The sequence below is a fragment of the Sipha flava genome, unplaced genomic scaffold (genome assembly GCF_003268045.1).
Source record: "Sipha flava isolate LNK unplaced genomic scaffold, YSA_version1 101_pilon_pilon, whole genome shotgun sequence".
Lineage (NCBI taxonomy): Eukaryota > Metazoa > Arthropoda > Insecta > Hemiptera > Aphididae > Sipha > Sipha flava.
In genome coordinates, this window is record NW_020271715.1 from 794,189 (window position 1) to 809,920 (window position 15,732).

Below are 15,732 nucleotides of genomic sequence, written 5' to 3' on the forward strand. Positions count from 1 at the left end.
TGTCATGACACTGCGTAAATCCAAAGAATAAAACAAAAAGTTAAAAATATTGTCAAGTTTTGACTATTAGGTGCTGAATATCAACAAAAAAAAAAAAAAAAAAAAAAAAAATGAAAATAAATAAGAAATAAAAATAAAAAGGCAATAGTTTCCAACGAATGCAAAAAATACCGAAAATATTATTATTATGTATAAAACGTGTTCGTGTTTAATGCATTCATTCCATATAATTATCATAAAAAACAGATTTGTATTGTACTTTCAATATAACTTTAATATTAACCGAAAGCATTCTCTCTCTTTCTCTGCTCCTTTTCTGGTAGAACTATCTTGGCGCAATACGAGTTATAATATCATAACATCAGTTATAATACACGTCGTCAGGCGATTCGAATGACGTACACGTTGAATGCTATATGCTTACCTAAATATATGGTATACAAGGTATGTTGAATAATAAATTCAAAGTGGTGGACTAATAAAGATTAGTCGACTTCTACTACATCACATTACATTTGTAAGTTTTTTGTAAATATTATCCCTGCAGTTGCCGCTATACAATATTAAATAAAATATCATTAGAACATATTTCTCTTTTAAATATTTCTCACTGATTTAGTCAAACTTCATTATAAGCACTTCAACAACTAGTTAAACCACCAAACCCAATCCACTTATTTCTCAACTTGCATCTATAACCATACCAGTAAATTATCAAAAAAGCCTTAAAAAGAAGTTACATATTCGTGATATTTTCATATGAATACATATAAAATAAAAAAAATTTAATTAAATATGTAAATGTAAGCATGTGTGACATAATTATTATCTTGTTGAAGATAATAAAAGTTCTAATAGGAGGGACCTTCACTCTGTGTTCTGTGCATGTATATTATTTTATCACTTAAGTTCATCGTTTTAATTTCAGCAGATTGCTTAAAAAAAAAGTATGTTAAAAAGAAATAAATAAAATAATATTTCTCAGACGTTTCGAAATGTAGAAACACGCAACTTCCTCTGAACTATAATAACTACGGCTCGAGGTCTTTCAATTTCTGCAGTTAATCGTGAAACTTAAAAATACATACGTATTTCTCTGTGAAACATAACGTCAAATGCGTTATGTCAATTCACTATTGGCGCAAATAACAGTAGGAGGTTTTAGCCCCCTATAATATTTTTAACACCTACCTCCCCACCAAAAAACTAAACATTGATCTACATAGTATATTTGAAATCTTTTAGTTTCAGACCTCCTCCTCCTAATATTAAACACTATTTGCATTAATGCTATTCACTTTCATTTAATTTTATACTTGCATGACTCTCAGTAGATTTAAAATGATCCTCTTGATGAGGATCAGAACTTGATCAGAAAACAATAGTGTAGTGAATTACCTAGATAAAATATGGTAGTTATCTATTAAATTATCTCGATTAAAATAATTGTTATCAACTTTTAATTTTATTTAGATAAATAAATAGGCTATTTGCGAATAATCATTTAGCGATAATTATTCAGTTAATGATTATAAAATGTTTGATACAAAATAATTTTAAATTCTAAACATTTATTGCACTCTATAAACACTTTAACTAAATAAATATTAACTTATAATAGTATTTACGAAAATATTACGATAATATAACAAGTACGGTCAACGCGATATTGACAGCATCAACAATAACTATTTGACGTTGTGGGAAAACTTTTTTTGGTTATTAATGTTTCACATATTAACGTCACACATATTATATAGCCCAACCAATCATTCAATTGTGTTTACATTGATAATACGCTTTATATACATACCTTTCAAAGAATTACGGAGAAACAGAATTTATAGTGGAACTATTTTTACCCATTAAAATACTCATACTAATTACTAAGCAGCTCTTAAACTGTATCAAATATTATAATTTTTTTTGATTCGTATTTGCCAATAATTGGAAATGGATGAATTTAAAACATTTTTCCATTTTATAGACATTTTTAATATGATGATGTTGAAACCGACAATTCTGGGCAATTTTCTGTAAAAGCAATGTAAATTTAGTCATATTCGTATAAAATAACGTTTGAAATATGTTTTATACAAAGAATAATATCATAAACTATTGTGTTCCATAAATAAGTTTCCGTAACGTGCTCTGATCGATGAGAAAAAATGTCATTGCGAAAAGTATGATACAAATCACATACCATGCTGGTGAATAACGTTAAAACATTTATAAATGATTTCAATGTTATTATGTAAGATAGTATTATTATGTGTGGTGTGTATATACACTGTACCTACTAGGGATAGGTATGAAAACTGAAAATCTGAATTTTCCATCTACCCGGATATTAAATTTCGGATTTGAATCAAATTATTATGTGGCTCTGGAAATCCGGATTTATAGATTTGCTTTTTATGTATTTATGTGTTTTTATTGTGTTTTTTATTAATTATTTTTAATTTCTAGTAAAATAAATTATTCTATTTCATTGTCATTAAAATTTAACAACAAATGAATATTATATTTTATGAATTACAGTACACTTATCATGTTTACAACATTTTTTATAATTTATTATTAGTTCCCATGACGAGTTATCAAATTGTTGAGATTATTTTATACCTCTATGATTTACAATGATATCATGACTGAGTATCCAATTATCTTATCTGCAGAAAATGTATGTGAATATAAAAATGAATCATTGAACAGCGAAATCGAATTCAATAATCTGGATTTCCTAAATCCGAATTTGACAAATCCACAAAATTCATATATATCAAAACCGGATATATCCATATTTATTATTAATTGACTGACTGTCGATGGTTAAATTCACCGTACATAAATACGGTGAATATTTTATACATAAAAACGAAACAATAGCGTATGGGTGACGTTTCACATAAACGGATCTCGATGTCTATGATATCTGAATAAAGTGTAGATTCCGAACGCTCTTTTGAACACCCACCGTGACGGCAATGAACTCGTCGTGCAAAGGCGCACTTAGCGTGGTGTACTTAGGACCCAAGACTTGGTCTCAAAATAGAGGCTACCACATGAGAAATTTGAGCACCTTCGGTGCAATACAAGGGCGGATCCAAATTTAATGAACTGTGGGTCAGGATATTTCAAGAGGCCACTTATTATGGCTGAAAATAGATTATATATGTATACAGGTACCTTGTAACAAAAAAACACAATATAATCAAATAATAATGCTCTTAAGTTTATAGATAATTATCATTGAAAACATTAACATTTATTTTATTTTATGCAGAATTCCGTTTTACAGCATAGAATTCTTTATTATAGTATACAATTAAATCAGTGGCGTCATTTGGAGGAGGGGTTGGCATTTTTCCAGTATAGTATTAATATCAACCTATAGTCAGCACACTTAAAATATATAAGAAGTATTCGGGAGGTCTATTTTGTCAATAAATATTTAACTTTGTGTTAACCAATTACCTGAACTCCATCCGAACTAGATCCGCCCCTGTTGCAACACCAAGGTGGCATCATGGGCCAAATGTTTCGGGTGAATGATCACCACGATTCGGCTCGCAACAAGCCACATTAAATCTTAGAAGATAGTATAATTCGCGATTGTATTCAAACCGAATCACTACCACTACGTGTGTGTCATTCTTTTTTTTTTAGATCAGTCAACCCCATAGGACGCCTGATGTCCCGTCACCGTCACGGTCACCCGAGAAATCCCCGGAACGGAATCCGTCGTTCGGCAGTCCGCCCGTACGGTCCAACACCGATTCTGTATGTAAGTATACACGTCCTCGTACTACAGTCAAGAACTGTAATATTTTGGTTCGGTGCGTTGATTTTTTTTCACTCTGTCCTGTTTCTATTTTCTTTCTTGTGTCTATTTGGTTTCTGTTTGTTTACATTCTTCGCATGATTTGCTGCTATAGTGGCGTCGCGCGTTGAAAAGGATCAGTTGCAAAGACCGAAACGACCGCACACTATCGATATCATTACCGAAGGTATATAGAAAAAACCATAACAACAAATCCCCAACCAAACAATAAAAATATAGAAAAATAAAAAAAAAATTATCACAAACTTAATAATAATAAAACTTTTAACTTTTTAGTCGAATTACATTATAGAAGTGTAGTCGTATTGTTATAATATTTTTATAATTTTTTTGTATGTAGTTAAAATATGCTTTTATTGAATAGCATATAAATAGAATTAGATGTATCATATATCTTACCAAAAGCAATTATTAATCGTATTCCGTAATATTTAATCACCTATTTTGTTGCTTAATTTCACTAATAGAAATGCCTGTATTATAAGTTTATACGTGTAAGGTTAGTTATTTATTTGTTAAAAATTGTACTATTGATCTTGCAACAAATTTCGCAATTCAATGTAATTCGTTTTATTATAGTGGAACTTCGTTAAATTATTAACGTTGTTCGTATTTGTATATTTTATATCCACTGAATCAAACATTTAACACTTTTCAGTAAAAAAAAAAAAAAAAAAGAGTTAAATATTATATTTTTTAAGTGTTTGATGAATTATTTAAGTTCTACATAATAAAATTGAATGTTTTGGAGTCGAGAACTTTATAATTTATATAAAATTTAAGTCATAAACATTATTTAATTAATCAATTTACTGTTTTGTGAGTTTTTGTTATTATTATTCATAATGTTATTGCTGTAAATACTAGCACTTGATTGTTTATGAAATGTTCTGTAATACTTTTCTCAAACTTGTGGTACGGAAATTCCATTGTAACATCACATCCATAACCGTAACTTATAGGTGGAATGATTTAATTTATGGCTGCTATCGTCGCTAACAATTTTAGCACGTTACGTTTTTCGAACATAGAACACGGTTATGTAATTGAAATATAATTTAAATTTTCTAATCTTCGATGTTTGAATCTATTTTCGTTCTGGATGAGAGAGCAACGGATTTAGTAACGGAGCGTATCGTTGCCCACGCAAATTGTAAACGTATTCCCTTGATAATATTGTTTTTATTGTACATACCCATCCATTGCCATGGATAGGAACGTTTTAAATTAATGAATAAAAAAAAAAAAAACGTGTTCCCTTCGAACCGGGGTCGTTTAACGGGACGCGGATGTCGCACGCGATCATCGCTCCAAACACCAAATGGTCGGTGGGTGAACTCGGACACCGATCGCGAAGGTCGGGACGCTATACGATGTGATGGAATACATGAAGGTTGCGGTCACAGTGGCACCAACATCGGTCGGCCGATAAAATTGGCCGACAGTTGTTCATTTCAAAGCAACGAGTGCAGGTTATAATTTATATTATATATATATTTGTGTTTTGAAACAAGTCCTGCTATTAAATATTTATTAATAAAAGAGCGAAAGTATCACACGAACGACATTTTTAAGGATAAGAAAAAATATGGAGGATTCCATACATTGTTTCACTGACTGTTGGAACAGCATGAAGATTTACTACTATGGTCCCATAAGTTTTTCCCTTCACGGACCGAACTTACAAAATTTCTCGCGGTCCACGATGAAAATGTAATATTGTATAATAATTTCCGTGTTTGAATCGATTACGTGGACCGAATCGGCCGATAAAGAACACAAACGAGTTTGAATCTCGTCCGACGGGTATATCCGACCGTCGGCCGATGCGGTCGGAGACACTGAGAGATCGCTTGTACAATATTGACTTTATACAAAACGATCGAGCGAGTTTCACCGACGTCAGTGCCACTGTGGCCGCGGCCTAACGCGACGAACGACACCGCGTGACGCGTCCACCCGTCATGATCGCACTGCGAACGAATCGCGTTCTTCGCGTGGTTCGCACGCGTTTTCCTGGTGTGCGCGACGCGAAAAAATTCGGCGACGACGGACGATCAAGCAACGGACCCGCAACGTTCGCACGTAACACCGCATCGTATCGTACTGTTACGTGTTGCGACGTGACGTAGCGTTCCGTCAGTTACGGCCACGGCGCTAAGCACTTCTTACTTCCGTGGGGGAGGGGGCAGAGTGGGGGCTAAGGTTAATTCAACAAATAATGAGCTTATTCGAATAAAACATAAATATTTTCGTATCGCACAACGTGATATAGCTGTTATTATTTTCGTGACATACAATCACAGTTAGACGAAAACGAACAAATGGTAATAAACCATAAGTAAACAAGGTAAATAGCTATATACGGTTCAGAGTCCATCTAAAAAATTAAAACACAAATCTTTGAAAATACGAAAGTATTTACATAAATTACAAATTTCATAAATTCTTCGATGTAGCTCTTTTAAAAATAATGTTTTATGACTTTATTTTATCGTACATATTTTCATTGGGAAGGCTGACGAGGGAGATAAACTGTTTTTGTGTGTGTGTGTGTGGGGGGGAGGGGGTTAAGCGCTAAACATATTTATCGGGACGATGCACATCGAAAACTGTACACATTCAAACGGTTATCGAACGTTCCGGTAACGTTGGCTGATCCACGTCGTCATCGCGCCCTTATTCTTGGTCGTGGTAACCGCCAAAGTAATTTCCACCGTGTGTACGATATAACGGTCTTAATCGAATTCCGTTGAAACTAGTAATACAAGACGACTATGATAATGTAACATGACGTGTTTCCCGCTAGTTATAATTCGCTTCGTGTTTCAAATAAACAATAAATAAAACTTACGTCATAAATATATATAAAAAAAAAAAAAAGTTTTTCTTTAGAATAAAATATAATATATTATAATTTGCATATTAAACTTGGGGTGAGAATTCTTAAGATAAGCACTACATTATGTGTGCTTAATAATATTAAATCAAATTGTAAGCAAGCTCAAAAGGGTTATGTAGACAATGTAGGCGGTACAAAGTAATATTATAAAACGTAATTATGGGTATATTTAAAATGTTAATTATTTTTCTTGCCCATGGGTTTACCATACGTACGCGTATGTGTTTCTTGCATATTTTTTACATTTATAGTTTACACGTTACACAACTATATAGTATGCTGTTACCGTATATCGATAGTGAATTTAAATTAAAATTAAAACAATAGAACATATCAATCCACTGTTATATCTAAAAGAACAAACTTAGCTACGATAATAACTATCAAGCATAAATAAAATAATACAAAAAAAAAAAAAAGAATGTAAAATAAAAAGAAAAAAATATTTTATTATCAATTTCTAAAGCCTTGTGTTTCATATTGTTATATTACGCGATTAAAGGATATTTTTATGGTACCATTTGATCAACAAAATAAAACATGCATGTTTAACCTTGAAAAATGTAATGAATTTGATAATTTTTACATATTTATCTTATATACAAATATAGTAACCGATAAAAAAAAAAAAAAAAATTAAATTTATATTATTTATATACGGTCTGACACTATATTCGTTGAATAATCGTTAATGGCAGACGAACACAACTCTTGTACAATATGGTCCAGCAGTTTAAACGTTCACCTCGACGAAAATAGATTCAAACATTAACTGTACATAATTATGTTAAGTGCACTTGAATGCATTTTTTTTTTACGCGATAACACAGACAAAAAGTGCTTGGCGTATATAGTTATATAATAAATTTACGATGCAGTTTAGTTACCACCTGTACGGCCTTTAAAATTTTATTGCTGCGCTAAACCCGTTTGTTTTTTTTTTTTTTTGCAAGAATGGAATTATACATTTTATATTATACGTTTTAACGAACCGTGCAATAATAATTTGGCAGTATTAATCGCATACCGCTTTTGCTCTTCGCTAACGGAACGATAGATTGCGTTCTCCCCGTGTAATCCCGCTACGGGATGTGTACGCGCTGTACCGCGAGCGTTGGTGTACTAATTAATGGAATTTCATAGCCTACAGGAGTCATTTTACCGGTAAAAGTTTTCCGAACACATCTTCCGAAACCGACTTACAGAAGTACAACGCGTCAACGCTATGGGATCATTCTACATCGCTGGGGAACCTGGCGACGGACAGCTTGAAATACAAAGTACGTGAAAACGCAAGTACCACACGACAATCTTAATAGAATGCTGAACACTAATAGGGCTCAAGGACGTATGTAGACGATTTACCGCTGGTGTGCGACTACTGCGGCAGTGGGTCGAACGAATACCTGCCGAAGGGATCAAAAGGGGGGATGGGTGGATTGTCGGCCGCGCGCGAGAACGTCGGAAACCGCATTTCGATTAATCATCGCCGAAGCAATTATGCACTGTTATATCAATTGTTTATTCCTCGGTCGTTGCGGACGACGTTCAACGTTTAATTTCTCGCGCTGCACGATTGTTGATATGTACGGCTGTCGAATGTTAAAAATATCACTTTTACGTTTTTGCGATAAAGTACGAGCACACCGATTGACGGCAGGAATGATCGCACTCACCTGGCTGCGTATAAGACGTGACAGGTCGTTTACGCAGTAGTGACGAGAATAATCCAAATTTGCCGATGTTCGAAAATCCGGATTCTTGGAATTCGAAGTCTGAAATCCGGAGTTTACTTTAAATTCGAATTTCGGATTTTATAACTTGAATTAGTTTTGTATTATGTATGACCTATAATATAGTTTTGATAACTACACGTGTTTTGTAATAAATTGATATTTTTAAATTATAATATAGAATTCCGTAATTTTAAACCCTATATTCGGATGTTGAAATCCGAGAATCTGGATTTCTGATTTTAAATTCTGAAATCCGGAGATTTGGTAAATTTTTGGAAGACCTGGATTTAATTCCCATCACTAGTGTATACCATGTACGTGGGGTCTGTAGTACATGCCGAATGGAACGTATGAATAGTATACCTTGTGCTGTAAACCCTTCCGAAAAGAAGTAAACGTTTACTCGAAAAGAAAATGAAAATGCGTGCATTGATAAATACTAACACAGTTTCGGTGACACCGGAAGGAGTAACTTTTCCGACTGGAAGTGAAACGATGAATCAAATATTTTGTTCCCGACTCGGTATCCAAATCGTTTGCCGTACATCAAGCATAATGTACAGCAAAGGATTTAGAGTTTTAGAAAAGGTTCGATAAAGAACGTTAAGAAATCATATTACGGAATCGTATTATGTGCCATATAGTACATTATATAAATACAGTTATTTTGACGTTATAAAATTTTAAACTGATCGTACGAGCATAGTCAAATTTCCATAATAATTTACAATTTGATTCTGTTATATTATAAAAAGTTTGAAATTGAATAGCTCCCTAAATAAAAGTTTGATACAATAAAAATCAGTTATGGATGAAAAAAAAAAAACAGTATATTGATGGTTAAGCGCACACATGTGTGAAGTAAAAATTTTATGTATAATGTGTTATGTAATAAAAAAAATATTTCAAATTGTGTATTTTTATGTGCACAAATGAGGTACATGAAATACTCTTATAACGACGTATAATATTGTGATCAGATGTTGTATTTACTCTGGTATCTATCCCATATGTGATAAGAGCGCTTTGAATGTCATTCCTGAAAAATGTATACATATGTATTTAACACATTTGTGTGCTTAACCATCGATATTTCCTTTCGCTGAAATTAGAATCAAAAATAATTTGTTTCGCTCATAATTGGCTACATGACTTAAATAAATTCAATGCAACGAGAAAAAGTATACATATATCGACTATAAGTTATATACTCAAGAGTTTTCGGTCCATTAGTTTTCAATGATTCACTCAAGGACCGAAGAATGTTCAATGCTATATTTCCTATTTTACGGCAGTTCAATAAAATGATAAATTAATGTTACAAATATATGTTCGATTCTCAAAATAATATAAGATTGCTTACTAGCGCAAGGTCTGTTGGGGAATTTTACCAAAAATCAATTACTTTGATTTATTCCATTCGGCATTTAAGTTTTATATGTACATTCCAAAATGTTGTAAAGTTCTTCAATATTGCACACAACTACGTACCTATGTGCATCCATGTTTTATTTTTGACACTTTTTTAAGCTTTCTATGTATATGAAATATTATGCTGTATTGGTTGCGATTATTTGAAACAATGTTTTTATTTTTTTAACAATTTTACAGGATATTATCATAAAATATAATAATATCGCTTTGATTTGTTTTTTAATAAATCATTATGTAGAATGTTTGCTGTTTGAATTTATTATTACTTTTTAAGATAAGACTGCGTTTTTTTTTAAATATTTTTTATAAGCTTTACAATTAATTTAATTCATAATAATAATTCGAATATTATATAATTGTATTGAACGCCAAGAAAAAACAGCGTTCGTAATGTATATTAAGTGCTATTCAAAAATATTAATTCTTGGGCAAAAAAAGTTAAATCACATCTGCAAAAAAAAAAAAATGAATAAACGTTCTTTCTTCTATTTCGCTACAATCATCAGTATATTATTATGAGCAAGAATTAAATAGTGTGTGAGCGTTTGATTGAATTATTTCATTATATTTGTCATATTACGTTTTTTTTTATTATATTCCATTAATTCTCTGTTGCAGTGCAGCTTAATAAATCGTAATATATCTTGTACGTTATTCGTTTGATAAATTCAAGTAGCGCACGTCTAGCTATTTCTTTGTTTGCTTACATTTCAAACAATATAACTATGTGCATTAATTGTTCTTGGTAATATTTGCATTTCGTCTAAACGATGTAGCGAGCCGTACAGGGCTACAACACAAAAATGAAACGGTCTGCATGCGAAACAAAATAAATTGACCTAAACACGTTTCGCCTGGAATTAACATACCAGTAGACGGCTATGAAGACGATAATATTTTAATTTTTAAATCGTACACCGAGCCGTAACCCGTCCGTTCGTGTCTCATTACGCGGATCTTTTCAACTTTTGCCGTTGTCCTTTCAGTGAATCGCAAAAAATTGTAACGACTGCGACAGCGTAACACCGTTATACGAGTAGTCTTTACAAAAATATTTTTAAGCAACAATACAATGCGCACATAGGATGCACGTTATAAGCGCGTGTAAACGTTACGCCAAATCCGTGAAATTGCCAAACTCATGAAAACAGCAATGCCGTTGACATGCCCGATGGATGAAGTTAGTATTTTAGTTTGGTCGAATTCACGTGAGGTCGGTGGGAAAATGTTTGACTTATATATGAAATCAGCAATATCACGAATTTGGCGTAATACGAACAACGATATATTATGAACAATGTGGATTTTACGGGTTGATGGTTTTGTGTGCTTACAGTAGACCCGAATCGGTCAGACCGACCGAACCGATAGATATTCGTGTCGAATTATTTTTGGATTTTTGGAGTTGCACTCGTTGTCACAGAATTTTTATCCCAAATAAACAGGTATACAGACGATTCAAACCACGCATTTGTGTTTGACGCGATATATTTCTGACACTTGACGTATACAGTGGCACCACGGTGTAAAATAGTGTTTATAGAAGTCGTATTAATTTTTAAATTTAATGCATTCAAATGGTCAAAGGATGAATTGTTTATAAAAATAATTAAATAAATTTAAAAAAATCGAAATCGATGAACAAATTTGTACTTATTGAAAATATACAAGTTGATTGTTATATAAAAAATGTATATTAATGGTCGATAGAATCGATAAATCGTAGATCAAAACAATATTTTTTCGATGATGATATCGACAAAATTTGTCAAATTTTAGAAAATAATACCAATATTTTTGAAAATTTTTTGTGCTACATGGATGCATATGGATAAAAACGTTTTTATCGTCAAGCCTCAATAGAGACGGGGAAAAAAAATATAAGTACATTCGGTGCAATATTGTTCTTGTTGTATGCTCATTCTTTTGGGAATGGCGAAATGGATTTTAAATATCTGGTTCATCGTGTATCTACCGATAAAAATCGTATTCTACGTATTTTTCTATAGTTTTGGCTGTAGGACAGGAATAATCGCGTTTTTTCTGGTCCACCCGTTGATTTATTCATAATACATGTGTAACAGTAACCGAAGTAAGCTCACGATCGCTACGAACCGATCCGTAAGATGTATTGCAAGTATATGATCAACTCGTACATTTGAACAGTCGAAAGTCGAATCGGACGACGGTACAAGAGCACGTGCAAGATCGGCAGTTCTCGTCCCGGGTGTATCGCGTGGTGATCCCACTCAGGTCCGGATTTTGGGATACGATATATTATTCGCTCGGGACTCCGGGGTTTAAAACGCTATGTTATGTTTTTTTTCTTTTTCCGTTGACATAAGAATCGAATTTAAATAATAAATTATTAATGGAATTTTTTCACGTTACAAGAAATGATACGAACGGTATGACCCCGGCAGAAAAAATTCTAAAAATTGTCGCGCCGGTAGCGTAGGCCGTACGATCAACGAACACCACGAACGTGGGGCGAACGGTTGACTCGTCGGCCGGTGCTGTCACGGTTGGCCTTTGGTGCAAAACCATGACGGTGGTTTAGGGCGCGTGCGACGGCTCCAGCTGCCGGCTTCTCGGGGGATGACACGGAGAGATAACACCGGGGCGTTGGTTTGCGCGTCGTCTAGACCACCGCCGCAGCCATTTCTCGAAACGAACATATATCGTCGTTAAAATTTCACATCTAATTCTCTCCGCCGACATTATTAACGGTTCACGACCAGCCTAATGAATGCGCGGCGGGCCTCTGTGATTTGGCGCGCGGTCAAAATATTCGCGTAATGATCCGCCTTTCAATCACGATTTGCGTTCTTTTCTCGTTTTCTCGATGATTTTTTTTTTTCTTTTCTGTTCTACGCTCGCGCACATATCGCTTGTGCGTACGGCGAAACCGACGTCCGTCCGTCTCTTCTTCCGTCGCATTTAATTTTAGACGTCGTACATCATCGGCGGGGTATTATTGCACAGCCTGTCCGGCGCGCGCGTTGCACACGTGTTTTACGACGCGCACCGGAAAGACGTCGCCAACGATCGGTCGATCGAGTTCGATTCGTATGTCGATTAGTTTTTACCCGACGATCATTCCCCAAGAATTACGAGACCCGAAACATGCATTGCAATCCTCGAGTCGGGCGGCGTCCAGCGTCTGTTACGTTGTTGTGTTTTTATCGTTCGTCCGATCGATATTCCATACGACTTAACCGGTAGACCGAAGAGAAAGTTCCGTTCACTGGGTCGGTGCGTATGAAAAATTATCTGTTTTCCTATATCTTATCCTGAAACGGTACACGTTGTTCGAAGAATTTTTTTTTTCAGTCGAAAACGGTTTACGAACGTTTTCTATGGAATTCGGTGAAATACATTACCACCATCTCGACGACATAGAAGTCATTATGTATAATCACTTTTTTTTTATTTATATTTTTATTCGTTCCGATATGGATTTTGTTAGTTCGCGTCGGCAGAAAGAATGATAGCTTTTCAACCGAATTGATTCAATTTCTTTTCGAAACGTTTATGTCCTCAGAAAACATTGAATTACTTTCAAATTAATCATTCCCAACATAAATCCATTTAAATCAACTGCTACGAATCTTATTCATTTTTATGACATTTTTTTTTCTTAAATTTCATGTTTTATGATTTTTGTAACACGTGATAGTTTCCGCAATATTTGAATCAAACGATTAAACCAAACGGATACAAGTGTTTTAATGTAATTTGTTCGAAATCGAACCAAAAAACAGAGCATTTCGTGCCAAATAAACGCACACAGAGAAAATAACCCCAATGTATCTTTAATAGTTCATCAAAGAATACACCAAAGGACAAAGAGCATATGATGTCAGTTTTTCCCTTTTTGTTACTCTGTCAGTGCTTGATTAACGATATAATGATGTAATTATCTACACTTCGACTCGATAGTTTGTCGTCGGTTCGATAATTCGCCTTGTACGACGCGTTATGTCTCGCAATCGTTTGAAAAATAAAAATTGTTTTCAAAAAACATATTGTTCTGCGTTACTCAACGAATTATTATTAACAGCGTATCACTTCTTCTCATCCCTTTCATGTATGTATTATATACATACAGATTGTTATCTCAAAGTATACTCTTTGATGTTTCAACTGCGCATTTCATTCTAATTTCTGATTTATAAAAATTGTGAATTGTGTATTATAAAACTGTATTTTCGTACTTTCCAAAATATAGAATTTTTTTTTTTTACATGTGAACATTGTCAGTTAAGCACTTTTGTTTTTCAAATGGAAACGCCGTTTTTATTTTATGCGAATAACTTCGCGTGAATAAATTTAATAAATTCAATTAATTTTTCTAGGATTTTTAATATACCATGGTCAGTTACACCAGTACACTTATTTGATTTTACTGCGATGTACGTATACCATCAACGCATCCCAGTTGATGGTATTATAATGTTTTTGTTATCGTATCACGCAGAATTATTAAAGAATATACAGCATGCGTAACGATCCCCGATCGATATAAATATTTACTTTTGAACTTTAAAATGACGAGTATAATACCTGCGCGCTAGACCGATTAAATCCTAATGCGCGTGATACTCGTACCGTAACAAATCGTTTTATAATCCACCGCATAACCGTTATTAATACGGGTGAGTGTAAGTTTTCACACGATGTGTAGCCGGTATATAAATCACCCATGGGTACGCACATATAAGTTCCAACACGGAAAAATACACCTAAACCATTCGAGTTCCTACACGAATAAAATTCATGACAAATACAAATCTCGTTTCCTTTTATTCTGTCACTCAGGACAGGTCATTTAAGTGCAGTTAAAACGATTGGAAATATTTTAATTTTGTGTTTAATAAAATATCGTGTAATGTCTAATCCTATTTTTGGATCCAATACAAAACATTGATTCGTACCATTTGGAAAGTAACGCATTTAATTTTGTCACCACGTTGGCACATTCATTCGAGTATATGTATTTTTATTGGTGTTTGATCTTACGTATCGCCGTTATGTTTCACGTGAGAACTTACCAGACCACATTAATATTACGTACAAAACTGATACGTAGGGTATGAATTTCATCCAGGTTTCTGTGTCTATAGTCGAACACGATTGCGGACGAACAAACGGAGAAAACTCTCCGTTATACTCTCAATTCGCGTCGCATTGCGTTATAGTAATTATCAAATTATTAAGTTTCGATTTCAAACAATTAGCCCGCATTTGATGCGTAAATCAAATATAATTATATTACTACATCCGCATGTGGCTAAGAACAATTCATTATATTATTGTTTTAATGTTATTTACACGATTTAGCAGTTTAATTATTATTAAACGTTCGACTAACATTGAACACTAGTGCAGTAGAAAGAGTATTAGATTATTAGCTATTAAACGATCAATGCATCGTCAATGTTTTTCCTTAACACTTACGTTACAAACAATAATTGTCCAATGCACTATGTATTGGTTCTAAATAACAATAAAAAATTGGCTTTTTTTTTTTTAATTAATTCCGTAGTGCATGTAGTAGATTATGTTGAAATTCTAAATGCTTAGAATTGTTTGTTACCCACATACACTAGACACATTCGTTTTTTTATCTCAATTAAATGCATTTGAAAAAAAAAATCACTAACTAATCATCAACACGTAGAAATGATGATTTAATAACGTAATGTTATTTCCATTGTTCAATATTGTTCTAGTATTCCATCCAAGACAATGGGTCAGCAAAATTCTTTCAAGGGGCTCTACACACACCGAACATGGGCGAAAAAGTGGCTCAG

General features: G+C 33.5%; 1 protein-coding gene across 7 annotated transcripts in view; it reads left to right on the forward strand.

Annotated features, from left to right (window-relative positions):
• The window catches only part of LOC112680945 (potassium voltage-gated channel subfamily H member 2), a 156,138-nt gene that overhangs the window by 83,311 nt on the left and 57,095 nt on the right, over positions 1-15,732 (forward strand). For 5 of the 7 annotated variants that reach the window (XM_025551201.1, XM_025551232.1, XM_025551184.1 and 2 more), the window contains exons 6-9: positions 3,670-3,787; positions 3,939-4,010; positions 7,890-8,026; positions 15,652-15,732. In XM_025551201.1, the coding sequence (XP_025406986.1) occupies positions 3,670-3,787; positions 3,939-4,010; positions 7,890-8,026; positions 15,652-15,732 (408 nt within the window). The remainder of the gene's footprint in view (positions 1-3,669; positions 3,788-3,938; positions 4,011-7,889; positions 8,027-15,651) is intronic. The other 2 variants (XM_025551225.1, XM_025551219.1) reach the window with 2 other exon arrangements.